At 37.9% G+C, this 27,004-nt stretch overlaps 1 protein-coding gene across 7 annotated transcripts; it reads right to left on the bottom strand.

Moving 5' to 3' along the window:
* Window positions 1-237: 237 nt before the first annotated feature.
* LOC141429159 (uncharacterized) lies at window positions 238-27,004 on the bottom strand. Of its 7 annotated transcripts, none has more exons than XM_074089398.1 (22): window positions 26,552-27,004; window positions 26,253-26,450; window positions 25,906-26,044; window positions 25,324-25,460; window positions 22,841-22,915; window positions 19,378-19,530; window positions 18,736-18,942; window positions 18,359-18,526; window positions 17,750-17,880; window positions 17,192-17,289; window positions 16,585-16,723; window positions 16,059-16,210; window positions 14,719-14,886; window positions 14,002-14,229; window positions 12,745-12,925; window positions 11,162-11,329; window positions 10,014-10,181; window positions 8,444-8,611; window positions 7,773-7,933; window positions 6,942-7,083; window positions 6,493-6,577; window positions 238-5,980 (listed from the first exon to the last, which is right to left on the bottom strand). In XM_074089398.1, the coding sequence occupies exons 1-22, from the start codon at window positions 26,609-26,611 to the stop codon at window positions 5,882-5,884; spliced, it is 3,225 nt and encodes a 1,074-aa protein (XP_073945499.1). In that variant the 5' UTR covers window positions 26,612-27,004; the 3' UTR covers window positions 238-5,881. The 7 variants fall into 7 exon arrangements, with proteins under 7 accessions (XP_073945499.1, XP_073945500.1, XP_073945501.1 ...); XM_074089399.1 differs by having other exon boundaries at window positions 238-5,977; XM_074089400.1 differs by having other exon boundaries at window positions 22,841-22,900.

Below are 27,004 nucleotides of genomic sequence, written 5' to 3'. Positions count from 1 at the left end.
CTCAATACTGTCAGATTGACTTCCCGGGAGGAAAATCGGGCTCATCGCGTACTATCAGTTTGAATTTTAGTCAGACGTGCGACTGACTTCTTCCAGTCGAGTCATTTTGTACCTATGGTTACCAATCGGTCCAACTTTAAGTCCATCCTTATCATTGCAACAAATATTACGACAATCACATCTTCCGTGGCTATAGTAAAGCGCAGATGAGTTGTATAAGAAAATAAAAGAAGTAAGTTTGTTTCATTTTTTAATCTCATTCATATCAAATTACTGAACATAATTTAGTACTTACTATTGTATCTAAGGATTTAGTTTCCCTATAAATATAAATTAGCGTGGCACCATTGAAGATAAGATACCATTTTGTTTGGCTCTGATATAAGTTATCCCAATGATCTTTCGCGTCCTAAAACGAGATTTCAATAACTAAATAAAAACGATTTAAAATCGTTAATTTTATCTGTTCAATAATAACATTTTATTCCTGCCAGTGTTAAACATAATTTTTAAAATAGGTCATAAAATAGCTAAAGGGTACATCTATTAATTTACACCTAAACTATATACAATTAAATATAATATAAGCTATATGTTTACAAGCTGGGTAGTGATCACGGAAGTGATTACAACACCACTTCATGTGCCGGCGGACAGCCCGGCAAGCGTACACTCACCGGCATAACATCTATCGCTATACAATATTCTCGCAATTAAAAGACATTGATTTTATCACACTTGTACTGTACATACATGGCAGAATTAATACCTACATAAAAGCTTGATCATACAAAGACAACGTATCTTGCAAAATAGACGTCATAATTTCAGAAACTTACGCCGATTTCGTCCAATTATTTATCACCTAAATATAGCTAATAGTTTCGGGGGAACTGCGAGCCTTTATTCAACTTCTGCTCTCGCTATGGCGTGGTCCCTGGATAGTTCATCAATATTTATTACATTATTTATTACATCCAAATCCATATCTTTATCTCACGAGTGCGTATCGATCGGTATAACAACATTTCATTTATTATTAACCCTCAAATGGTACAAGCACATTGTCAACAAAATTAAGAACTTTTTGATGTTTTCATTTAATTATATTAATAAAAACGTGGTATAAGTAATACTTTCGGCATAGTATAATTAATATATAATAACTTGGTCTATTTCATTAAAGTTTAGAAACTGGTCTTGGAGGAACAGCTTATAAGAAAATAAATAAGTTCCTCTTAATCGGAGTTTCTTCAATATTATCAGTTATGTATGTGATAGATATGGTAATTGTTTTATTGAAGTTTTTGCCCCTTAGGAACATCATAACATTGCTTTGGTATTCCTTTTATGTCAAAAGTAGCTACTACCTTGGTACTTTCTCGTAGCGAATAACAATTGCTGGCACAAATAAAATGTTTTGAATTAGTGATAGTGACAAAGTACTAAGGGGTTCAGCCAGTTTTCTGAGTTTCGTCAGTTTTCTTCTCTGTATTTGATATTTTCATCATAGGTACTCAAATGTATTACACGGTTTTGTAATATTCTGATTCGTAGTAGTTACAACATTAAATGGGTCATACTGCTTAAATTTGCTCACACTTTTCCGACGTCTCAGCTTAAAAATAAATATTTTGGAATAATTGCTCCTGACATCAGTTTGCTGCATTGTAATTGGAATACGTGAATAAGTTACGTAAATGTAATAAATATTCACCATAGCTTTGTTAAATATCTAATTACGATGAGTACCTATCAGACAGAGTGGTCATGGTCATTGATGTCTCCAACCTTTGTATCTAAAAACAGTATTTACCACTAGGTAAGTTACCTTTTTAACTCTGCATTTTACCGAGCAATCCCTTTTCGAACGTTAAATATTCAAAACAAATTGTACAGTCAAGGGCAAAGATATCAACACGGCCAAAGTTACAAAAATATGTACTACTACACGACTTTATGCACTTAACATTAAGGCCGTGTATACATATTTTTTCGACTTTGGCCGTGTCGATATCTTTACCCTTGACTGTACCATTTTGATACATGTCACGTAATTATTTTTTACGAAAAGAAAATGTGCATTTTTAAGTAGATTGACCCATATGTAATAATACTAATAATTTATGCCAAATCGTAATTATTAATTACAAATGAACGAATACATCAACCTAAATTACCAAATATATAGCTTTGAGTGTTAGATGTTTATTATATCAATCATTACATACCCACACATTTTTCCACATAAAAAAACCCTTTCTTACTTCCTTTACATTATTTAGTTAAATAAAATCCAAGCTTATTACAATTCAAAGCATTGAAAAGGAATGTAAGACTTTTTGTATCTACGTGATCCAAGCGTTAAACATTTCATTTCAAACTCCCATTAAGTAGCCGTAAAATAATCCACCTTATAACTATGTATAATGACGCAGTAAAATAATCCTGGTAACCGTTAGTTTATCGTAGTAATAACATTTTTCCGTAATAAAGAAGATAACGGATATTACTTAATCAAAGTTGTATATCACATTGGCTGAAGTGTGGGGTGCAGTATAGTTAGTAAGATAAATATAGAATAACGAAAGCTACCTCTATTGATGCCCAGAAGTGTATTTTTTCAACAACAAAAAGCCGTACTTAGATAATCCAGAAACCGATTTCCATGATCTTATAATGGAATTTTAATAATGTGAATCTACCCTTACCTTTATTTTAGGGTTCCGTACATCAGAAAAAATGGTACCAATAGAAGATAATTTCGATGTCCGTGTATGGGTGAAGACCAAAAAGTTGCACAGCGTTAAGGGGCTACCAGAGGTTTTCATCGATTTTTGACAAGTTTTGAATCGCATCTCCTACTTTTGCACTACAGACAGAATTATAAGTCAAACGGCTATCGGTTCTCCAATCTTTTATCTCCTTTTTTGTTTACCGAAATTTGGAAAAAAATTAATGCTTAATTTTGTATGATTTTTTTAAACATTGTCTGAAAAAAAAAACTTATTTCGTATCTCTATTGACTTGAAAGATCTAAAATATACGAAATCTACATATTTGGGTTCGTCTTTGACGTCTAAAAAACTGGTCGAGGGTTTTCATTTGAAACTAATTAACGCAAAAGTTATGGTCAGAAAACCAGTTTTTTGGCCTAAAATTGTAACTTTGATGACAAAAATTTCGAAAACAATGAACTTTGATGAAGTAAATATGGGATACTATATTGCTTAAAGCCGTTGTTGTTAATATACTGAGCGGAAAAAAATTTGGCCCGACCTTCATACAAAATTACCGATTCTGCATACATTTGAGGGCCAGATTTTTTGCCGCTCAGTATATAATAAACAACGAAAATCATTAGAAAATTAAGGAATTCAGATCAAAGGTCATTGGGGCATGGGATCCCCTTAATTTCCATTAACTTTTTCCATTGTGACACGAAAATTAATCATAAATTGGTATGGATAATTTTCGTGTCACAATGGAAAAAGTTAATGGAAATTATAACTACCTGCTAACGCAGCTTTAACGGTGTGCAACTTTTTGGTCTTCACCCGTATGTCTCTTAAGTTTGTCATCACCTTTTTCTCAGAAATAAGTAAAGGTACTTGTACTATTACTCATTCTGTACTAAAGGCAAATATTTAAAGGTATGTGGCCCCTTGAAGTTTACAAATATGAAGTTTATTTTAACGCGATCAAAATATGACGACGTGATGAAAACATTATGGAAATAAAAAAATCGTAAGAATGAAGAATTTGGAAGATTTCTCTGAATGTCGACTAAAGGCTGCTTTGGTCCGGTACTTTACAAGTAAACATATCCAACCAAGACCACTTCATGAAAACCGCAATGATAAAACAAAATCATTTCTTGAAATAATTGGCATTGCCTTGGCAGAGCGGAAAACAATTAGTTCAAATTTAATATACAGCTGGCGTATCACATTGCCAACATAATTAAAAGTGGTATCAACAGTGGACCCTAAGATAACGCGCAGAATTCTATTCGATCATATAAAATTGGCCATCAAGGTAGGAATAATTTAAAGAGAGACGAAGTTACTTCGGTAATTCGGTACTAAAAAAGAGGTCAGGAACTTTTTAATGTAACGAATAAAGTCACTTGTCATGTTTTGTTTGGTGAAGCAGGAATAAAACCAGTGTGCATAACAGTTGAGGGTAATACAGCTGTTTGACAGTTGCGCGTGATTGGTTTCGAGTTCCAGCTCTGTGCTACTGGTTGCAGAGACTGGCCGCCACAAGTTGCAAGCGATGTTATGGACGAAATGACGTTTGATAGACGCGCTCGGATCGGGATGGGTTCGTTCCCTTAGGGTAAGTTTCGAGCCCTCCAAAGACCGAACAAAGAGGTCAAAAGTAGCTATTGCTGTGGTACCTTGTCACAGTAAACAAAAATACTGGACAGTTTGATAGAATGGAATAACAAATATAAAATCATATCCTAGCAGTTCTACCTTTTCAATAACTATTGTTTTTAGCATTTAGGAGATTGACAATCTCCTCGCGTGCTTGATTAAGGGGGAAAGAGTAAAATCCTGCACCCTGGGCATCTACAGTTGATTTATTTACAAATTATTGCAGGAGTAGGTCAAATTAGGACAGATACCGAACAATGGCAATACATGTGGGTCGACATTGGTGAAATCATTCATTATATCATTAGTTATTTTTAATTATAGCCATATTAAAAAAGATAGAACTGAGCTTGACTGTACAATCGTCATTTCATTAGATATATCAGAGCTTTCTAGGTGCTCAAAAACATATGACATGACCGTATACAGTCGAGTTTGGGTATTTTTGCGCACCTAGACAGTTCCTGTACATATTTTTAAAATTAACCCGTCGAACGCCCTGCGCGCCACAGTGGCGCGTATCTATCTAAGTACTCGTGATTAGTACATTTTTGTTACTAGTTTCAATCACCCTTTAATTTAACATAGGGTACTAGTCCAAAATTAACCAAAAAAAGTCGTTGGTCGCGCGACGGGTTAAATAGGCAGATGAAGTCGCAGCCCATCTGATGAAAAGTGGAAGCTGAGACACATGGATAAAAGGCAATCAAACAGATGGCCCATGCGCTGCCCATCATCAAAACTAAGGTGGAATGTATCTATGCTAATAATGCTAGTAAACCGGCTCTCTTACTGCAAAGTGAAAGAACAATACTGGCACTGATTATTTGGCAGCAGATTAATAGGCAAGATGGTGGTAGCTATCCAGACGGACTCTGGTCGTCCTGATGAGTATCTGACGAGGAACGTACGTCAGCTCTTAGTCAATGGAAGTGTTTACTGGCAGCCTAGTGCGGTGATAGCGTGGGCATGGATTACACTATAGTTACTACGTAACATATTCGACCCTACTATTTATCAGCGGCTCAAAAAAGAATAGAATCACTATATGTCAATGATAGCAATGGATTAGTACTTCATGTAATGAAATGACCATAGAACTAATAAGAAGACAGACAATAGACATTAACTTTGAACCATAATCTTAGTAACGAAATTCCATTCTCAAACATTTGAATTCATTATAGATATAGCTGGAAAAATAAATACATCATCGCGTGACATTTATATCTCTTATTAGTTCTGTGGGAGAGACTGAGCACCGGTATGAGTAGCTCTGGTTTCCTAGAATAACGGTGTCGTAATAAAGCGGTGAATGCCGTCACCACAACATTGTCTAAGTAAACAACTGTGTTCTGTGTTGTATAGCTCTTTTTTTTGCACAGACAACTTTCTAGTAACGTCATTCATCGCTGTATTACGACACCGCTTTCCTAGCAAACTTAAGATCTAGTAAGGTGAGTTATGTGTGGACGCCGAGAGGTATGTGTGTGTGTAGGTTAGTAGTTGACGGTGACCGGGTGGTGCAGCGGCGCGGCGGCCGTGAACGTGGCGCTCGGGACCGCGGCCGCGCCCGACGCGGCGCCAGCCCGCACCTGCTGGTAAAGATACGTTTCACATTACTAAATAGTGCTCGACCGAAATTTCGGTTTCGTCAAATTTCGGAATCTGCCGAAACTAGGACCGAAAAAGGATTTGTAGGCGTTCGTGCGGCATTCGGCATAAGGAGAAAAAAAAACAACAGAAACACAATTAAACCTTTGGTCTCTTGATCATAACCCAAAACGCCGCGATAGGAGACTCCACGACGTCGGAGGCGTCACGACTTGCTGACGCATATTGCGACGGAACAAGAAACAATTCTAGACTTTTTTCATACTGTTATGTCCGAGATTGCATACCGCAAATCGAAATCGATTGTGCTCTTAATTCTGAGTAAAAAAAAAAGAAAGGTACACTTCTTTGTGAAAATGATTACGTCGGTATAAAGAGTCTGCAGTACATATTTCTACCTACTACCGCAACTCGCATTATGTGAATCGCACTGTCTAATAAATAAAGCTTCAGGCATTTTCGTGATAAGACTATAAACATTTCCGAGTGGACTCACTTGACTGGTAATTTGCATCACAGTTGCATTAGCTTGGGGATTTTGTGCTACGGCGTTCTCAGCAGGTCTGCTTTCTGCTGCTGGTCTGAAATCAAAAAAATAATAAGAAATTGCGGAAAACTGGAACTTAGCAGTCAGGTCGTTATGTTACGCAGCCAGCGCTGCCTGGGCTAAACTTTTTACACAACGGGGGAAAACGAGCACACGGGTTACCAGATATAAAGTATCACTGCCACCCATAGCCACCCATAACGCAAGTTGAGTTACGGATGCGTTGCCGGCCCTTTCAGAAAGCAGTTGGCTCGTTTTTTTTGAAGATCGCCAAGTAATAAGGATAAAGGCTGTTGTATTTTTTTTGTTGAGTCGCGTAAGGACCAAACACACTGGATAGGTACTTGGCTTTATTTACTTGATTTTAGTTTTTTTTTATTATACGTTGTGTTATTAACCTGATGTCGTGTTTCCGCTCGGGCTGGTCGAGCGGGTCCTTCTCGCACTTGACGCAGTCGCCGCAGTCCTCCTCGGCGGGCGCGTCGACCGCGCCCTCCGCCGCCGCCTCGCTGTGCGTGCGCCGGTGGGACGCCAAATGACCTAAATGTAATAGTAATTGTAAAGTCCATTCATTTATTTAAATTAAATGACATTAGCATTATATTAAATTATTACAAATTATCCTCATGCGGAACTAGTATTTTTTTTTGATTTATGAACTTCAAACTTTATGACATAATTAAAAACAAATAAATTAAAATTAAGTATTGCCCAATTACACATCAAATCAGAAAATAAATTATTGGTACAATAAGATAAGTCATTGTGTTTTTTAGTAAACGAAAGCTTTTCCTTCTTTCATGAATCATACTCTGTTTCTCCAATCTCTAAAAGTTCCTGATATTTAAGGTGTCAGATGTCTTTGTTTATTTTGTTCGAATGAATCTCTTTAAGAGAGACTGCATCACAGATATCTATCACATAAAACATCAGGGGGGCTACTACGAAATTCAAAAATCGAAGTTCGTATCGTACCATTCCTCTCACTTTCGTATTAATCTGTCATCTCCCAGGATAACAGGATCAAAAGAATTTCGGCACAAATTTGTGCCTCTGGGAGAGGACAGGTTAAACAATATAAGCGTCAGCGGGACGGCAAAATACGAAGTTCGAATTTTACACTTCGTAGTACAGGACCAGTACAGAGGGATTAACAGATCGACGAATCCATTATATTCATAATTCCTTGTACGAATGTATTTGTCAATGTTATAAATAACGGAACTTACCTTTGCACATGAAATCCTTGGAACAGATGTCGCAGCGGAAGGGCCGCGCGCCGGTGCCGTTTTTGTTGTGCGATCGCTCGTGGAACAGCAAATTGCCTTTCAATGGGAACGACTTGCCGCACTCGCCGCAACTGAACGGCCGTTCGCCGCAACTGTGCGATCTGCAAGTTTCACTTTGGAATAAGCATCGACGAACCAACCGATCGACAGTGTCAAACTTGAAGGATAAATGTTAAATATTATACATGAATTCAGTAATGACAAATATGGCAAAGGGTGTGTGCACTGACTGCAAGATGTTACATCGAAGTTGCATATGCAATTCAAGTTCCACTTTTCGCTTCGCCTAACGAAAATCTTCACTCTACACCACTGGTACTTAAGTACTAAACATGTTCTTAGCCTTGTTCAGGATTTGATCAGGAGAACTAGAGGACATTTGGAAGCCCCCGGATTGGAAGCATGTGGAGGGTCGCCCCTTCCACTGCACTGTTAAGCCCAGTTTAGACCTGCAAGGAAAATCGTGCAAGTTGCATTACACAGCGGCGCTCGATTAACCACCTCATACTCGTTCGCTTTAAGGTCTCGAAATACAATGCAACTGCAAGATTTCTATTGGAGGTCTAAACTCGGTTTTAGTCAGTCACTGTTAATGGTAATGCATCGCTCACCTCATATGCGCAACAAGATGCTCCTTGCGAGTGAAAGGCTTAGAGCAGACTTTGCAAGCGTGGGGCGTGTCTCCCGTGTGCTGCTTGAGATGGTTGGTCAAGTGCTCTTTCCGTGTGAACGTCTTGTGACAGAATTCGCATCGATGTGGGGATTCACCCGTGTGTATTCTGGAGGATAAATTTCAAAGCCTAATGTTTTAACAGTTTCAAGTCCATTTTTCATCTACAAAATATGTAAGCCGCGAAAATCCATTTATTTTTAATAATATGAGAATATATTAATTTATTATTGGTCATGAATAAGGAGCGTAATCTGTTGACAGATGAAATCAAACAAAACGTGAAAAGCTAATATCAAAATTCTACATGTAAGTTGGTAGATAAGTAGTGTTCGAAATCCCGACATATGAATCAATTATCTAAGGGAGCGGGTTAAGTAGATGAGATGATAGAGTTGGGCTTTTGTAGTCCTATGCTTTTTAGGGTTCCGGAGCCAAAATGGCAAAAACGGAACCCTTACAGTTTCGCAATGTCTGTCTGTCTGTCTGTCCGTCCGTCCGCGGCTTTGCTCAGGGACAATCAATGCTAGAAAGCTGTAATTTTGCACGAATATATATGTAAACTATGCCGACAAAATGGTACAATAAAAATTAAAAAAAAATATATATTTTTAGGGTACCTCCCATAGACGTAAATTGTGGGGTATCGCCATTAGGGGTTTGCTAAACGATTTTTCGATTCATTGAGTATTTTGCGAAACATTCAACTTGCAAATTTTCATTAAAATCGAGCGTCCCCCCCCCCCTCTAAAATCTAAACAGGTGGGTCAAAACATTTAAAAAAATTCAGGATGGTAGTAAGTATATCAAACTTTCAAGGAAAACTATAACGGCTAAGTTTGCTTGAGAATTATTAGTAGTTTTACCTTAAATAGCAGCCTAAGGTATAAAATATACCTAAACTTGAAAGATTCCGTATAAAATACGAAATCCTTAGAAAAATTTTACATAATTTTTTCGCAATGGCTACGGAACCCTAATTTGGGCGTGTCCGACACGCTCTTGGCCGGTTTTTATGTTTTCTCGGATTCGAAGTGAAAAATTATAGTTTTCATCTAAGACTAAAAGCCATATACGCAAACCACACACACGACAGCAGCGGGTCGGGAGTGCTGCGGGCCTATTTAAGTGGCGGTATGTACAACATCGAAACGTTGGTAGGCCTCCCACCAGGTGGACTGACGACATCGTGAGAGTTGCGGGAAACTGGCGAGTTGTCGTTCATTGTGGCGTTCTAAGGGGGAGGGCCTTTGTTCAGCAGCGGACGTCTTCCGGCTGATGATGTACAACATCACACGCAACTTCGCACGACCAGCCCCGCGCCTGTCGTCGGTGTAACGTTGTTCATATACTATACAGCCCCGTAAATAAGCCCGCTGCACTCCCGACCCGCTGCCATCCTATGTGTTGTGCGCTATACCCTCTCGGGCTTTCTTCTCTGGCGGCTAACTACCTTGGATTTATTATGGCTTTCTTAAGTCCCTCGCTATAGTACTATTAAATGTACTCACCTGACGTGATTAGTGAGATGCTCCTTCCGGGAGAAGGTTTTGGTACAAAAGGGGCATTTGTGCGGCGTTTCCCCGGTGTGCAGGTGCACGTGATTCGTGAGGTGTTCCTTGCGCGAGAACGACTTGGAACAGTACGTGCACTTGAATGGGGTCTCGCCCGTGTGTTGCCTGCCGACAAATACATTACTTACTAATACGGAATAGATTATGGATGTGTATTACCTAAGATTTTGGGAGATTGGTAGATCCGCTTGTAAGGATGCGAACTGTGCCCTATTTCACGAAGCTACAAGTTACAATTTACAAGCGGTAGTCTTTGTTTAGTAGTATGCATTGAAAAGGGACTACCGCTTGTAAATTGTAATTGTAGCTTCGTAAAATGGGCCACTGGACGCCAGCGGGCAGGGGGGCGGGCCGCGCTGCTGGGTTAATTTCACTTCGTTTAAAAAGCAGCTGGTCTAAGTAGCAAGTGATCTAAGACCCAACTGGTGTAAGTAGCAGGCGGTCTAAAAAGTTTCTTGAATGTATAGCTAGTCGGTCTCTGTTTATCGATAATTCTATGATAGAAAGTCGACAGAGTTTAGCTAAGCGGAGCTCCTTTTCTGCTTGGTTGGAGCGCTTCGCGCCTTGACTATGACCTAACCTGTGTTTTTTCAAGCTACTTAGACCAGCTGTTTTTTAGACGAAGTGATACTAACTCCGTCGCTGCGAGTTTTTTTGTTCATTGCGTGTGTTGCCCGGTAACTAATGTGACCGAGTGTATCGGCCGCGCAATGAACAGAGAAAGCACTTGCAGCGGCGCGGCCCGCTCAGCTAACGTAGTGTTCACGACTTTGGTTTTTAAAAACAAATTAACTTCATTGATCTGAAGTAAGAACAGCATTGACCTGAGCATGTGTCATGAACAAAAAAAGGACTTACTCAGTTTAAGCAGATTTCTAATCAAGTTTTAAAGGTTTTTTTGATAATTTTTCGACGTTTTCAAAACAGCACAGAAGAGGGCACGGAACGGACTCATCATCTAGTCTTAAACATCATACCCGCAACTACACTTGCCATTGCCACTAAGAGCTTTTGTTACTAAAATCATTGTGCTTAATTCAAATGCGAACCCTAGCCAACAGTGCGCTATTATATCAAATACGCACCGAATATGATTGACAAGATGTTCCTTCCTGGAGAAACTCTTGTTGCAATAGGAACAGGAGTGCGGCGCGTCGCCAGTATGTTGCCGGATGTGGTTGTTCAGATGCTCCTTACGAGAGTACGCCTTCGGGCAGAACGTACATTTGTGCGGAGTTTCGCCCGTGTGCTGTCTGCGCAACAAAGTACATTCCGATTTTATTAATTATGTCATACGAGTGTTGATTCGAGCCGTCGACACAGTAGCGGTGCGGATTGACGGCGACAAAATCTAAGCTGTTCGAATTTTATACCGCTTGCACTCTTAATAACTGCCTATGTAGTTCCAACGTTTATTGTTAATCTTGGTATAGTCGGCCTTCCAATCTATCGTGTAGAAGTTTATTATCAACATTCAAAATCGATTTGATAATAAGAATTTCTACACTACGTTAGAGCTCTAATTCAAACGGGAACTTTCTCGGAACTATTATGTGGCGGCTGTTGCAGTAGTATGCGCAAGTTCGAATAACATAGACTTTGTCAACATGGATCCACGTCGCTACCGTCTGTGTTCTGGCTGCTTTAATCGGCTACTTTCACACATTAGGTGATTTGCTCGTCATATTGAACAACTTTTCACTAAAACTTACACTACCTGTGTTTCAAGTCATCAAGTTTTTTTTTGCACTTAAAAAAGGTTTGTTCAATATGATCGGCCGAATCACCCAAAGCGAAAGTTGTCGATCAAATCAACACCCTGTCTAACTAAATTACAGTACCCGATCTCATAATTCGTACTCGAAAAAGAAAGATTGATTGGGATAGATTAGATTTGATATATTTTACTGGGTCAAAATATAATCTGTCCGAATTTCTTTCAGTTTTCCGAATTCATTATTAAACAACTAGGAACTGTAATTCAGTGGGAGGGATTGATCGGAATGTACAATGCTGTGCTACTTGCTTCAGGGGAAACTGGACACAAATGACGTCTGAGACTCGGGTGTAGATAAGTTTGAATGCAATAGATTAGTATAGGAGCTTACCTTGGGATCACAAAGACTAAGGAAACCATGCTTAGTTCATGCTTTACAGGTTATAATACATGCTAATAAAACTAATTAACTACATGAATAAGTAAAAGTATGATTCTGCACAGTGGTTCGTAGCACAGCATTGTTTGTTATACATACATATTATTTCAAGTTTCTGAAATATTAAATTTTGTGACAATGAACACATGCTTATTTATCTAACCCAAATATTGGGTAACAGTCTGAACATTAGTAGAGTAAAATAAAACATCATCTCCATACTACTTTTTGTTAAAATAGTTGTGCACCCTTTCGAACTTTATCCTGCACAAGCAGAGAAGATTCTAAGCTTGCGACTTAAAATGCTCAAAAGCATTTACATAACAATGTAATACTGTTCGACTTGTGTCATAGCCAGTAACCTAAAAGTTTAGCGAGCTGCGAATCTAAAATCTAATTTTTCCTATACGTGTCGTAATAACACACAGAATTTGTTTAAAATTATCAGCATAAATAATACTTAACTCAAAAGTATCTACTAGTTACTTCTCACTGTATAATTTGTCACTCACCTAACGTGATTATTAAGATGCTCCTTCCTGGTGAAGGATTTTGCGCAGTAGGTGCATCTGTGGGGCGATTCTCCGGTGTGTTGCCTTACGTGGTTTGTCAGGTGCTCTTTGCGAGTGAAGGATTTAGTACAGAACGAGCACTTGTGAGGAGATTCGCCCGTGTGTTGTCTGACGTGGTTCACTGGAAGGAATATTACAAGTTTTATTGCTTATAATGGACCATACGTCAGTAATAGTGTCAATGCAAGTGATGAAGTTGTTTGAGTGCGTTGGTCGGAGACGCAATGGTGTAATAGGAGTTAGCAAGCTCAGCATGGGGAACTAAGAGATTTTGGGTTCAAATTCCGGCTATTGAAATTTATATGAAATTGCTATTGAAAGTTTTACTGATTTAAGCAAAATGTTAACGTCGCTTAAATTTACCTGCGTTAGATTCTCGATATAGCATTTAACTTAAATAATAATAATCCCAGCCTATATACGTCCCACTGCTGGGCACAGGCCTCCTCTCAGAAAGAGAGGGCTTGGGCCGTAGTTCCCACGCGGGCCCAGTGCGGATTGGGAACTTCACACACACCATTGAATTGCTTCGCAGGTTTGTGCAGGTTTCCTCACGATGTTTTCCTTCACCGTAAAGCTCGTGGTAAATTTCAAATGTAATTTCGCACATGAATTCCGAAAAACTCAGAGGTGCGAGCCGGGGTTTGAACCCACGATCCTCTGCTTGCATTTACTTATTATACTTTTATTTTAGTACAGATATTTCCTTTGTAGTCTGGTAGAACTGAACGAATTTCTCGTTTTTCACTCAGTGCACTCCTTTTCTAATGTGCTTGTTAAAAACGGATGTACTGAGCGATCAACCGTGTCTATCGTGATGCCTATGGCGTGCATTAAGAAGGCAGGAGGGTAGGCAGCGCCGGGTAGCGCGCTGCTGCGGAGCAAATTACCAACTGCCTACCCTGGAATCGACCCAATGCACGCCAATGGTGCTATGTCCAGTTGCATGAGAGCAAACTTAAGTTTTAGGGGCTGTTTCACCATCCATTGATTAGTGTTAACTGGCGGTTAGGTGTGATGCCGTCTCTATTTGTTTTGTTCGAATAGACGGAGACGGCATCACATTTAACCGTCGGTTAACGCTAATCAATGGATGGTGAAACAGCCCCTTAGTATACGTATTCACTAAACGGAATGACGGTTATACGCGCGCAAATTTCTCACTTGTGCTAGACAGCTAGTTGCACAATATCTTACCTAGATGGTCTTTCCTCGTGAACGCTTTGGGGCAGTATCCGCACTGGAAGGGTGTTTCTCCCGTGTGTTGCCGCACATGATTGACAAGATGTTCGCGGCGCGTGAATGACTTCGAGCAGTAGTTGCAACGATGCGGGGACTCGCCAGTGTGTTGTCGAACGTGGTTGAGTAGATGCTCCTTGCGTGTGAACGTTTTGGAGCAGAAGTCGCAGCGATGCGGCGTTTCACCTGCGTGAGAGACGCGTGCAAACGTTAGATTGCTGCTGCTGTAAGGTCGGGCTTTTAATTAAAGCTCTTGTAGTTCCAGGGAATGACAAAAGTTTTTTTTACTTGTCATCTTGAATTGATACACCATTGAATTTTTTCCATTTTTTTTTTTAAATAAATGTTTTAACGAATTTTATCTTTTTGCCGTGAATTTATTATGAAATTCGTTTTAACAATGATTTATCAATTACATTATGAGCTATGTTATGAGCCTTACCTGAGCCATTTTATCAAGATAGAGAAACCTGAGAGCAGTATGTAGTGTGTTCATATCGCAGGTACACACTAGATTGAAGTTGTAAGCACCCTAAACTAAAGCTTTAATCATTTTACAAGCTGCATTTATTTGTAAAATCATCAGCTGAAATGAACCGCTGAAAACCCAAGCCTGCCACCAAGTTTAGAATGAATCTATGAGCATGAGACAGTCTGAATGGAAGCTATACTGACCAGTATGCCACAATATGTGATTGGTGAAGTGTTCCTTTCTCGTGAAAGACTTCCCACAGAGTTCGCAGCGGAACGGGGTATCGTTTGTATGGGATCGCATATGGTTGGTTAAATGCTCCTTCCTAGTATACTTCTTGCCGCATATTGTACAATGATGTGGAGTTTCACCTAGGGAGGTGGGGCAGAAAATAAAATGTTAACATTCAATGATGCAACTATGTCACTCCCAACAATTTATTATTCTCTTCGACAAACTCGTCTCCCGAAAATTAAAATACGAAAATAAATAAAAGAACAAAAAAGGGATTGGTGTCAGTATCGAGCGAAGAGAACTATAACTTTGGGAGACCATAATGTTAATGTCGCTTAAATTTACCTGCGTTAGATTCTCGATATCGCATTTAACGTATTGGGTCAATAGTTGAATCATTCAATTATTTCAATTTCTGCACCACCGTTAACCCCGATCGGTGCAGGCTTGGATGTTCCGCAATAATAAAAAAATACTACAAATGCAATGCAAGAGAATTTAAAAACCATAGTGACCAAAAGTGGCTAATCCGATAATACAAAAAAAAGGTTAATTTATGACTAAGTAACAACAATTAAACAGCATGAAATAAGCAACTAGGACACCCTACTGCAACTATTTCAAACGATACAAAAAACCATGTGGTCGTTATTCAGTTCCCTAATAGAGCGATTGCTACTGTTCAGTCTCTCGCTATGGTGGGAAACCGTCGCCATCAGTTTGTAATTTAGAGACTATTGTGCAAACCAAATTATGCAGATAGGCAATAGCAATACAATTCTGACTGTACCTACCTGACATGCAAGCCGAAGACAAGGGGAGGAGAAATAAACATATAATCGGTTATTCTCCATATTTTTGGACTCTGTCTAATTAACGCGTCTTTTTTGTAGCAAAAGAGCGATATGTTAATGAGATTATGAGAGCTTCTTGACGGGCGAAATACCGCTAAAGGGCGTTATTATCATGAGTCTCGCTTGCGATTGGCTCATCCACACATGACGAAGTTGTCTAACAAACCTCATGATACTGGCATCGCCCCACCATGGCATCGTACCTAAACACGGAGAATGATCGCCAAGATATTTCAAGATTAGTGCACTCAGTCTAATAAACGAGTCTTTTTTGTGGAGAAAAAGCCACAAGTTAGTCATCCAGAGTGTACCAATCTGGCGAATGACCATTATGATAATTTTCATTTTAAGGTCAAAGTAGCTACTGTAAATAGTCACCGCACTATGCCACCTAGTTTAATTCATCGTCGGGGAAATTTTTGTACAACGTAAATAAAAACAGACATCAATCTTACCAGTGTGCCACATGACGTGGTTCATAAAGTGTTCCTTCCTGGTGAAGCTTTTCTTGCAGATGTCACAGCGGTGCGGAGTCTCGCCTGTGTGTTTGCGGACATGGTTGACCATGTGTTCTTTGCGCGTAAACGTTTTGGCGCAAAATTGACACCTGTAGGACATCCATGTGTTAAAGACTGTGTAAATAAAAATCTTTTCAAAAATAAAAATGTTTGGTCTCGAAGTAGGCCGCAAAGACTACCAGCGCTTTCGGAATGACCATCATCGCCAAGAAGAATACGCCGCAAGAAACTTGGCAGAAAGATTTTTTCTCAAAACAAAATATAGCACAACTAAGTAAGTTAAAGATAAAAATTCAATTGAAGTGTAGATGCTGCTCTAGAATTTTGGCATTAGGACATGGTTAGAAGTTTTCACAGCTGTAAAATTATATTGTAGTCTTTGTTTTGTATCTAATACTGTTATGATGGCGCCAAACTTGTCTTTTATATCTGGGATGAAGTTGTTAGTAGGTAGAGTACAGACCTGTATGGAGTTTCTCCGGTGTGACTTCGTACGTGGTTGTCTAGGTGTTCTTTGCGCGCGAACGTTTTATGGCAAGTCGTGCACGCATAGGGTTTGTCCTGGGTCAACCTTTTAGCCGTCCTATCGGCTGGATCACCGGCTACCAAAGTAATAAAAAGGTAAATAAACAAAAAAGTGGATTATTCCAGAAATCATCAGAATCGTTGTTCCTTTTATCTCGAATTATGTACAGTCCAGCAGGACCAATATCTGACACAAAAGAGTGCACAAATTTCTGATACGACTCTATTTCTAGGGCCAATAAGACGTGTCAGATATCTTTGCACGCTCCGATGTGGCAGATATTAAAGCAAGAAGGTGACTGTAGACAACACTTTTCCATTTGGAGGAATCTAGAGCCCATAGGTATATTCTAGCTGTAAATAAGTTTTAAGCAATTAATTAAACCTTGCACTTGATGACAAATAGTGGTCTACTTACAATTTAGAACTCAAAAAAACACAATGACAATAACAGACAAATCAACTGACATTGTCTATGATCGTAAAATAATAGAACTGTAACTCAATAACTCAATAGTGAATAAAGCTGAAAAAGTATTACTAACCAAGATGGCATTTCCCGTGTCTTGATAGTTCAACAGGATTCGCAAAGGCCGATCCACAAACTTGACACGTGAAGGGTTTCCGCTCGCCGTGGTATCGTCTGTATAAACAAAAAAAAAAACGCAAACCTTTAAAATAGGTTATGCATGATGTGGTGCAGTTTGTATATTCTTCACTAAAACAACAGAGGCTATTTCGACTCGTTTCTTTCTCAATCTCGTATCATATTATTCATATTGCATTATTCCGTTTTAAATGCAACAGTAGTTTAGATGAATGAAATCTTTGTCAATCTACATATTGAGATCTCCAAATCGCAAGGAGGGCATTCAATCAAATCTTTATCTTTACGTTTTTTGACCTACCATGGACGATCTGATCTAATGGAATGAAAAATAAATTGAATAAGTTATTTGATAAAAACTTTTTCAGTGACTGCACTTTTTTTACTTGATCTTGCATTGTCATCTAACCAAGTTTCATGTCAATCTGACCACCACAAATTGATGAAATCTGACTTGTTGCAACATTGTAAGTTTTTTTTGTGTGACCCATCTTACCTATGAACAATAAGTTGGTAACGGAACTGGAATATCTTCCCGCAAATATCACAGGCGTGGTGACCAGGTGAGGACTCTTCCGCCGACATAGCCGCGCTCGTTCCCGCTTCTACTTCCACTTCGCCTATCACCTAAACAAACGGCGTTATTAAATTTAACTAAGTTTTGAATATAAATGCAGTTCTCATACATAATGTTAACTTTAAATTATTTTCTTCCATAAAAATTATAAAAACGGGATCAGTTTAGCGTCTTTTAAAGTTGACTTCTTGAAGCAAAATGATTACATGAATTAGATCTCTTGCACTATATTGAACACCTTTCGAGTTATATGGATTAGCGGATCAACTGCGAATTTCACTACTGAAGCCATCTACAGTAGAAAGTGCCTACCCAAGCCAAGTAATTAATATTATGTATTTGTATTTCACTTATGCGTTTTTGCACTAAGGTATCAAAACCATTAACTAAGCCTTATACTTCCATTTTTTTTGCAACAGATAATAAGGTCAACTCTTTCCAAAAATTAATTAAGTACATAGAAAAAATAAACTGAAGTATAGTTAACTCTCAAGGTAAAGCAACATGACAAAGTGTAACTTCGCTTACTTTAGCTTGTGGCTGGCCGTCGGTATTGAGTTTACCAAAGACTTCGTGGTAAGCCAGTAGCTGTGACAAATCCTCTACATTGACTTTGTACATGGCGTGCATATCGTGCTCGGAAGCACCCGCTGATATCTTCACCACCGCTCCTTCCATCCCCATCGCTCCTACACTCTGTAATAAAGAAAAGTTAATTAGATAAAATACAGCGCAACAAAAAAGGACCTAGGGACCCAGGAAACGGTACACAAAACGGTAGGACTGTATAGACTAAAGGAAGATCTCAAGCGCATAGACAAGAGATCATCGTGGAGAAAGGGGACCAGGGATAAAGCGCAATAAAGGATGGAGATGTTATATAATTATTACTAATATTAACTAACCTTCAAATCAATGCCCTTGAGGTCTTTTATTTCAGCTGGTAGCGCGAAATGCGCGGTCTCTATTTTGGAACTTTTTTCGTCCTTCACGACGGCAAGTGGATCGGCCGCACTGGCTTCGATGGACGTGGTTCCGTCTGGGTTCTGCGTTACTAAGATATTGGCCGGCTCGCCGGTCGCTTGCTCGATGCGGACCACGTTTTCTAACACCTGGAAACAATCTTAATGTAAAAAAAGAGAAGTTCTAGACTGACTTTACAATTGATTATTTAATCTATTATATAATGTTTCTGCTCTGCTCTGACTATATAAACGCATTCGTACTAAGACGATTGCCGGATAGCACCAATGTACAGCCAACGAGAAGAAAAATTCTAGTATGACAAAGAGAAAAGGAGCAAGATACTAATAATGACGTATCAGACAAGGATCACGTAGGTTTATCTCATGCCGCCATTAGATCAAAAACTGCAAAGCTGCTCTGAAAAAGAAAACTACAACTTTTTTTTGTTCTTTTGATCTAATGGCGCAGAATATTTCTTGGAGTTCGTTTGGGGTAGGTATTCCGTATTTGCCACTGTAAGGTGCAAGATGAATGCGAGGCGAGTCGTCAACTCTGAAGGCTTTTGGTTAAATTAATGTTACCTGTTGCCCAACGATTTGCTGTAACTGGTGCACAGTGAGGGTGTGGTCTGAAGGCATTTTGATAGCTTCATGTAATTCCTCTTTGTCCACGAGCTTTCCCCCTCCAGGGTCCACTACTGTGACGATGCCATCCTCGCTCACTGTCAGCTGGATCTGGATAAATTAAAAGGCTTATAATTAACTGATCACTATTACCGCGAAAATTTTGCGATATTTTAATATAAAATGTGATTCAAATATTAATTTTAGTTTAGTAATAAAAACTGTAACAATTATAACTCACTACTCAACGCCGTATATAGATTTCAAAAAAACTACTCATGTGTTGCCAACAAAATGAAAAAGTTTTGCATTGGTAAGTTTTAACTTTTCTAAATAACATACATAAGTAATTTATTTATATATAATTGTAAAGTTAAAATTAAATGCAACCGCATAAATAAATAATTTCATCTCAATATTAATTTCACCTACAGATATTTGGTGGAAACTGTTTTGTAGTAGAAAAGTTCAATTCAATTCAATTTTTTAAAATATAGCTCCATCGCCAAGTAGAAAAGTTCATATTACAGTGGTAATACTTCAGGTTTTAACAACATTTGGATACTATTAATCTCATAATTTGCGTACATATATACTGTTTATAAATATGTTTGATATGCACATAGAAATATTGACAACAAATCACTGCAGAAGGTGGCACCGGATCGTTGGAAATCGTGTATTGATCATGTGATTAAAATAGAACACAGAATGATGCAGTTAGATGTTTTAATTGATGATGTGGTCGAACCTTTTATAATTAATACGGATGAGGAAGAACTAAAGTGTTTGGAAATTGAAGATTGAATAAATATTCATTGATATGAATGGTGATCCATTATTGTTGTTTTTATTACTAATAAATAGTTCGTAACTCCTTAGTCGCAGTGTAAAAAAATAGTTTGTATGTTTGTCAGTCAAACTCGTAAAAATGGCTCAATGAGGGCTATCGCGAATGAATTCGCCACTAGAGGCGCTAGTGTAGCGTGAGGTCTCCGAAATGTCAAATCTCATAGTTTTTGGGTGAGCTACGCGGGTTTATTTATAATTAGAATATTTTGCAATATCTGAAATTAATTATGGCAAATATGCGTTCCGGGGCAATGAATATCTGTCTTTTGAGACAGTTTTGTCTTTCGGAAACCTTTGTCCTCCCTTTTTTCCGAACAAAACGGGGACTATGCAACACTGTGGCATGCTCAATATTTTTATGGTACGGTTTTAAGGTGTATTAAATATGATTTTAATCTAAACTTTGTTTTCACGCCCGTAATAACAGACTTTGAAAGCCATACTTAAAAACCTCACGCAACAGTGCGCCATCTAGTGAGACAAAAAACGATAGCCCTCATTGATTGTAATACATTTTGGCACATGGATAGTTCAAAACCAAGGTATTCATGTGCAACACACATTGTACACAATACGGTATGCGTAGGTATATAGAAAACCGTTTACCTTTACTTGCCATACCAACGTTTGCCATTAAATATATAGAACCGTGCTGTTTTCAGTTTTTTTTTAATTGTCATTATATAGAATGCAGTAGGTTAGGTTAGTTTAATATCAACTCTGAAGAAATTACTATTTCAAAAGTAAATTACTATATGGCAAATGAAAATTCTAGAGAAAACGTTACATTCGGGCAAACGATAGAGAACCATAGAAAATATCAAAAACTTGGGATAATCTTTACACTTAAATAACAACGTAAATATTATTACGACTACTTTTTATTGATGTGCAGGGGTTGGTTACATCTGCCATCTGCATCGGCCATCTTTGGCAACTTTTTTGGAATCTATATGTCGGCGGCCGATCGTTAAATCCGTCAGATAATGAAATTCCTAGGCATATCGTGAAATGGCGTCATTTCATGAATTGGCTAAGGGACATCCGCCATATCGTTCAAAACTCACCGCTTAACGATTTGCCTAGTGACGTTTAGGCAGATCATGAAATTCCTAGGCATATCATGCAACGCCGCCATTTCATGATTTGGCCAGTTTAGGCAGATCATGAAATTCCTAGGCATATCATGAAACGCCGCCATATCGGTTCTGGCACTTTGCCGGCCGCTGCCGCGGCAAGCTCGCTTCGCTCGCTCGGCTCGTGCGTTGTGTTGTGGTCATAGTTCATACTAACCACTCCTCGCTTCGCTCGTCGTGCCAATTTTATTATTTTTTTCGGCATATGCCTACGAATTTCGTGATCTGGCGAATTTTACGATCGGCCGCCGACATATATACGGCGTTGAGTATAGCTGTTGCCAGTGACTTCGTCTACGAAGAATACGTTTATAGCTATCCCGCGGGAAATATTATGCGTGATAAAAATATTTTGTCACTCCTTGGGACTTAAATTTCATCTTAATCAGTTCCGATGTTATTTGTTGTCGACAAACATTCTCGTTTATAATAATATTAGTAGAATAGAATATGAAATAGAGTCAGCGGAGTAGTAGCTTTGACGCAACTAAGTTTGTAATGGAATCTTATGATATGACATTAGTTTTATTGAAAAATGCTTTTGTAAAATGCAGTAACAGCAAGCAACATTTAATTGCTCCATACATAATGAAATTTGACAAAATAAATTAAGTAAAGGGAAATCCATCCTAATAGTAATACAAGCATTGGTGAAGTAGTAAGTAGCCATAAATGAAAAGCATTAGGCGCAAGACACAACCAGTGAAGCAACAACAGTGACATTACTCGTGACTAACTCCATGACTAGTATCTCGGATTGATTGTAATCGTTCAGACATTTATTTGGTATATTAATTGGGTGGTCGGTTTTCCAGTATATTGCATTATAGTGAAGCAATCATTGTGCTTTAATCGCAAATTAAATTACTTACCTCGCTGACCTGCCAATGTGGTGATTTGAAGCAGCGTGAAGTAGAAAAGTGATTGGTTTTTACAAAGTGCTCAAATGAAGTGTTTTTCATAAATGCTTATTTTTCATCAGACTTGTTATACTTATACACACAGTCTAAATCTAAAATGACTAAGTAACATATAAATAGGTACTTTTGCCCTGTGCTGTACCAGTCCCATCCACAATTCACCAGCAGACCGTGAATGAGACTGACAAAAGACCGAGCAAAACGGCGTGAAAATGAAGAGGCCTTTACTCATCAGTGGGTGGATGTGGGATGATCTGATTTGATTGAGGCACTTTTGAAGACACTTCTGAGATTATTGTTGCATACAATCAACACAAAAGTTATTGGCTGTGCTAAAAAAGCGGTATATCTCCTTGGTTTTAAAAACTTTATAATTTCCACACCCATAGCTTACGCAAGTTACAATAAGCAAACACCCCTTTAACCTCTGTGACAAGATGGTTATATCACAAGGCATCGCTTTATGGCAAAGCATGTGACAGTTTATATGTATTATGGTTATGACTACAATACCTGTTGATTGGAGTGTTCAGGGCGCGTTGCGGCCATCAGCTGTTGTTGCATTATGTGTTGCTGTAAATGATGATCCTGGTTATTGGACAGAACATTTCTTAACTATGGATTCTCAAGATATCAATAAAATATGCATTAGAGTAAATTGCTTGAAGAACAACCCTAGCCTAGCTCATCAGCATTTAATGTGGATGGAAAGCATAATATTCCTTGTAACCAGTTAGTATGCGCCGTGCGCGAAAGGGATATACACTTTAAGCCCAAAATTAAATCTAATGGCTTTAGGTACTATAGCATATTGTTTTTAAATAAATCTTCGATCTAATTGGCACAAGACTTTTGGTGTGGCAGTCTTGTTATTTTTGCTCCTTCATACTTATAGAAGGAGAGAGTGGGACGCAGCGTTAAATTGAGTCGTGGCCACTTTTAATACTGAGTGAAAAGCTAGCATAATTTATATAAAAATATTGTTTTCAACATACACAGCTAAGCAAATGAAGAACCTTTTCACACACTAAGTTGTAGTGCTTGTCAAGGTCATTATGAAAATTTGTGTTTAATTTTTTGTTAAAAAGTTTTTATTTAAAATTTTTATACCGGACTTTTTTTTTAATTTTATGGGACCAACTTTGATGTATACCTTATCCTAAAAAAAAATAATATCCAAATAAGAGTACTCTGCAAAAAATTATGCGTGGTCATACATTACAATCAGTGAGTGAACAATCAATCATCCCTTGTTTTCCTCTGGTTTTTTTTTCCAAATTTATATGGGACCAACTTCGGGGTATATTTATCCTTTCCAATAAAAAAATATTATTTAAGTTGGACTACTCTGTAAAAAGTTATGCATGGCCATACAATAATATATATATATATATATATATATATATATATATATATATATATAATATATGTCCTCCGTTTTCGTCAGTTAAAAAGAAATAGCTTTTCCATTATTTATTTTCTCATTATAGGTGGACCTGAGACCACAACTAAAAGTGCCACAATGCCACAAACTGACATAATATAAAGACTACTCATATCATAGAATGAACAATTTCATTCTTGTCACACCTACTTGTTTGCGATTTGAGAAAACAATACTTATACAAACAAATAGAGGTTAATAGATAAAAAAAAATATTTATGAAAAACAAAGTTTACATAGTAAAACTACATAAATGATTGACAGAATAAAATTGAAGAATCTTAAAATTCATGCTGCAACTATTTCGATTAACATGCTAACTGCCAAGACTTTCTTACATATATACAGTCATCAATTCAATAAAACAGAAAAACTTTTTAAAAGTTTGGAAAAGTTCAATTGCATTCAAAACACTGAAGTCAGGGAAGTCTAAAGAACATAGTTTTCTCATACAAGCTGCCAACATCCAGTTACCCAAAGTTAAAAGACATAACTTTCTGTCAAAAGATTTTGAGAATAACAACCAGTAATCTGAAATAAAAACTTAATCCTACTTTAAACTTATGTCATTCATTCCAACATGCACAATCTCTTACAAAAATGGTTAAGTCAGGTCCACATTTATTAACAAACACTAAATACACATAGTTTGGTTCTTTATCAGATCAACTTGATTTTCAGCCATATAATTTTTTTTGTTCGATTTAAATGGGCAAGATTCAAGCACTGGACTAGACAACTTTTTCTTGTACCTCGTTGCCATGGTTACGTCCCCTGGACAACTTTTTAAACCATAAGTTTTTATATGTTTTCTGCGCTTAAAATTCATCGAGTATAAAGGGTTTAGCAGGCTAAGGAAGGACATGTGGCCCCTGTGAGGAATAGTTGAATTGGTGAATGTCAACTGTTTGTCTCCTCATTACTGGCTGGTAATCACTCCAATTTTCAGCCCTCTATCTTGAACTGTCACAGAGATAATGTCAAAATTGTGTGGATTAGGAGAAAAACGAGTTTGAAAAAAAAAAATGTTAAGGAAACATATTTTTGACATTATCTCTGTGACAGTTCAAGATAGAGGGCTGAAAGTTAGAGTGATTACTAGTTATGAGGCGACAAACAATTGACATTCACCAATTCAACTATTCCTTACAGGGGCTACATGTCCATCCTTAGCCTGCTAAACCCTTTTTGTCATAGTTACAAGCTTATTATTTTATAGACTATCTCCTAAGCATATTAGTTGCATATATCAAAGCAGTTTTTTTAAGAGACTGTCACTGTTGTCTCTTGGACAACGGGACAGAATAACAAACTAGAAAAAGTTCATTGACCCTTTTAAAAGAACTAAAGCTAGCCTCAAATTGAAAGACTGGTACTATCAAAAGTAGTTGTCACTCATCATTCAACATTTGTTTGCATAGGCTGCAATCAACTAAATTGATTCACATTGGTGCAGTATGGACATGATTTAACTCAATATAAACTATCTACACAACATTATGCACGTTCAGCATTCCCGCTAGTAATGGGAGTGGGTTACCACATCATTTACCATATCAATGTTATGGTGTACAAACTCGACCCGGTTATTGGATACCTGGTGAGTGGTTTGACCCGGGCTCACGGTGACCTGGGTTGTGCCCGAGCCCTGTTGAGATGCTAGCTCTTGTTGCTGTACATGGGCCAAATCTGTAACATACATGATATGTTTTAGTACAAGTAGAGGAAGAAATGGTAAAAGCAATAGGCCACCTTATAGGCCGGACTGAATCCTTTTGGCCACTGGTAATAAAGATAACACATTTTTATTGTAGGTAAGTGTTATAAGACAATTGGTTCTCAAAGAGATTAGTAAAATTTGCATTTTCTCATAAATCTAATTATTTATATTATATTATTTTAAGTTGACCTTCAGAAAATTAAAAATGAGGGCAATAGCGGCAACATTACTAATTATGTGTCATTGCTGTTATAAATAAATTATTTTCTTTCTTTCTTTCAATAGATCATGAATTTGTTGACAAATACCTATCAGCATCACCAACATTATGTTTGACCTCAATTAATTCATTGCTCCAGTCAATAAGTAATAACAAAATCATTAATGTGATGAAAGTAATATTAGCAAATTTACCATGGGATTGTGTTTGCGTAGCAATGATCTGTGGTAACTGTTGCGCTGCTGAGACAGTGACTTGCGACTGTCCTGCGTGGTGTCCAAGTATGATGTTTGGGTCTCCATTAAGTATGCTTGCATGGGCTTGGCCAATATCCTGAAATAAATGTTAATGTTTTAAAACATCTTGCAAGAGTTTGCAATTAAGACATGGAATAAGTAATTAATTTTTATTTTACAAAACAATGCTCTACAATTAGATAAAATAATAACGATTTAAAAATTAGATAATGATTGCAGCACTAGAATCAAATGTTAATTAGATATCATCAATTTCATGATACACAAAGTGAGTTATGTGTTACCTGCACTGGTTTTCCATTTTCTATGCGCGTTCCGGTGGGAAGCCCGTAAACCGAAACTTGCGGTATGGGACCCGGGAACAAATTTGTAAACACCCAATATTTCGCGACGCTAGACAAAGCGACGTTCACTGCAGCAGAGTTCACTCGTAGGTCCGTTGCAGAACTCGTTGGGGTCACATTCGTCGTTTGCTGCGATTGCTGTCAAGCATAACATTGTCTTTAAGTCTACATTTATCAACTGCAAATAAACGTTCTAACACGAAAAAAAACAGCAACGAACAACTCAAAAAATGGCAAACCTCCGAGTTTCCTGGGGGCTGGCCGCCACCCGTATTGATATTGTGATGCTCCGGATTCATATTCAGTCCTTATAATCTATGAAACTATTAACTTGCACTAAAATATTTATAAAAACACAACATTTCTAAACTTTGCGTATCGGCATTGTCATAATTTGACTGTCATCGAAATGGAGGCGCGGGGGACGCGACGGGCCGCCATTATGAAACTTAGCACACAATAACATTTTCTTCAAATAACGCTGAACACTATTTCAAACGTTTAAACATGATGAAATATGATTAACACAATTAAGAATGGTAGTGATCACCCACAAATCTATGAAAAAAACACTTTTAACAAATCTCCTTGGCTACTTTTATCCAAATACACATTTTAAATCGTACGTTTCCCTTCCCGAATACATCACACAACCACAACCACCCACGACGAGTTATTACAATGACAGTGCT

Source organism: Choristoneura fumiferana, chromosome 6 (assembly GCF_025370935.1).
Source record: "Choristoneura fumiferana chromosome 6, NRCan_CFum_1, whole genome shotgun sequence".
NCBI classification, from domain to species: Eukaryota; Metazoa; Arthropoda; class Insecta; order Lepidoptera; family Tortricidae; genus Choristoneura; species Choristoneura fumiferana.
The sequence above is the reverse complement of the archived record's forward strand: the minus strand, read 5'-3'. Positions and strand labels throughout refer to the sequence as shown.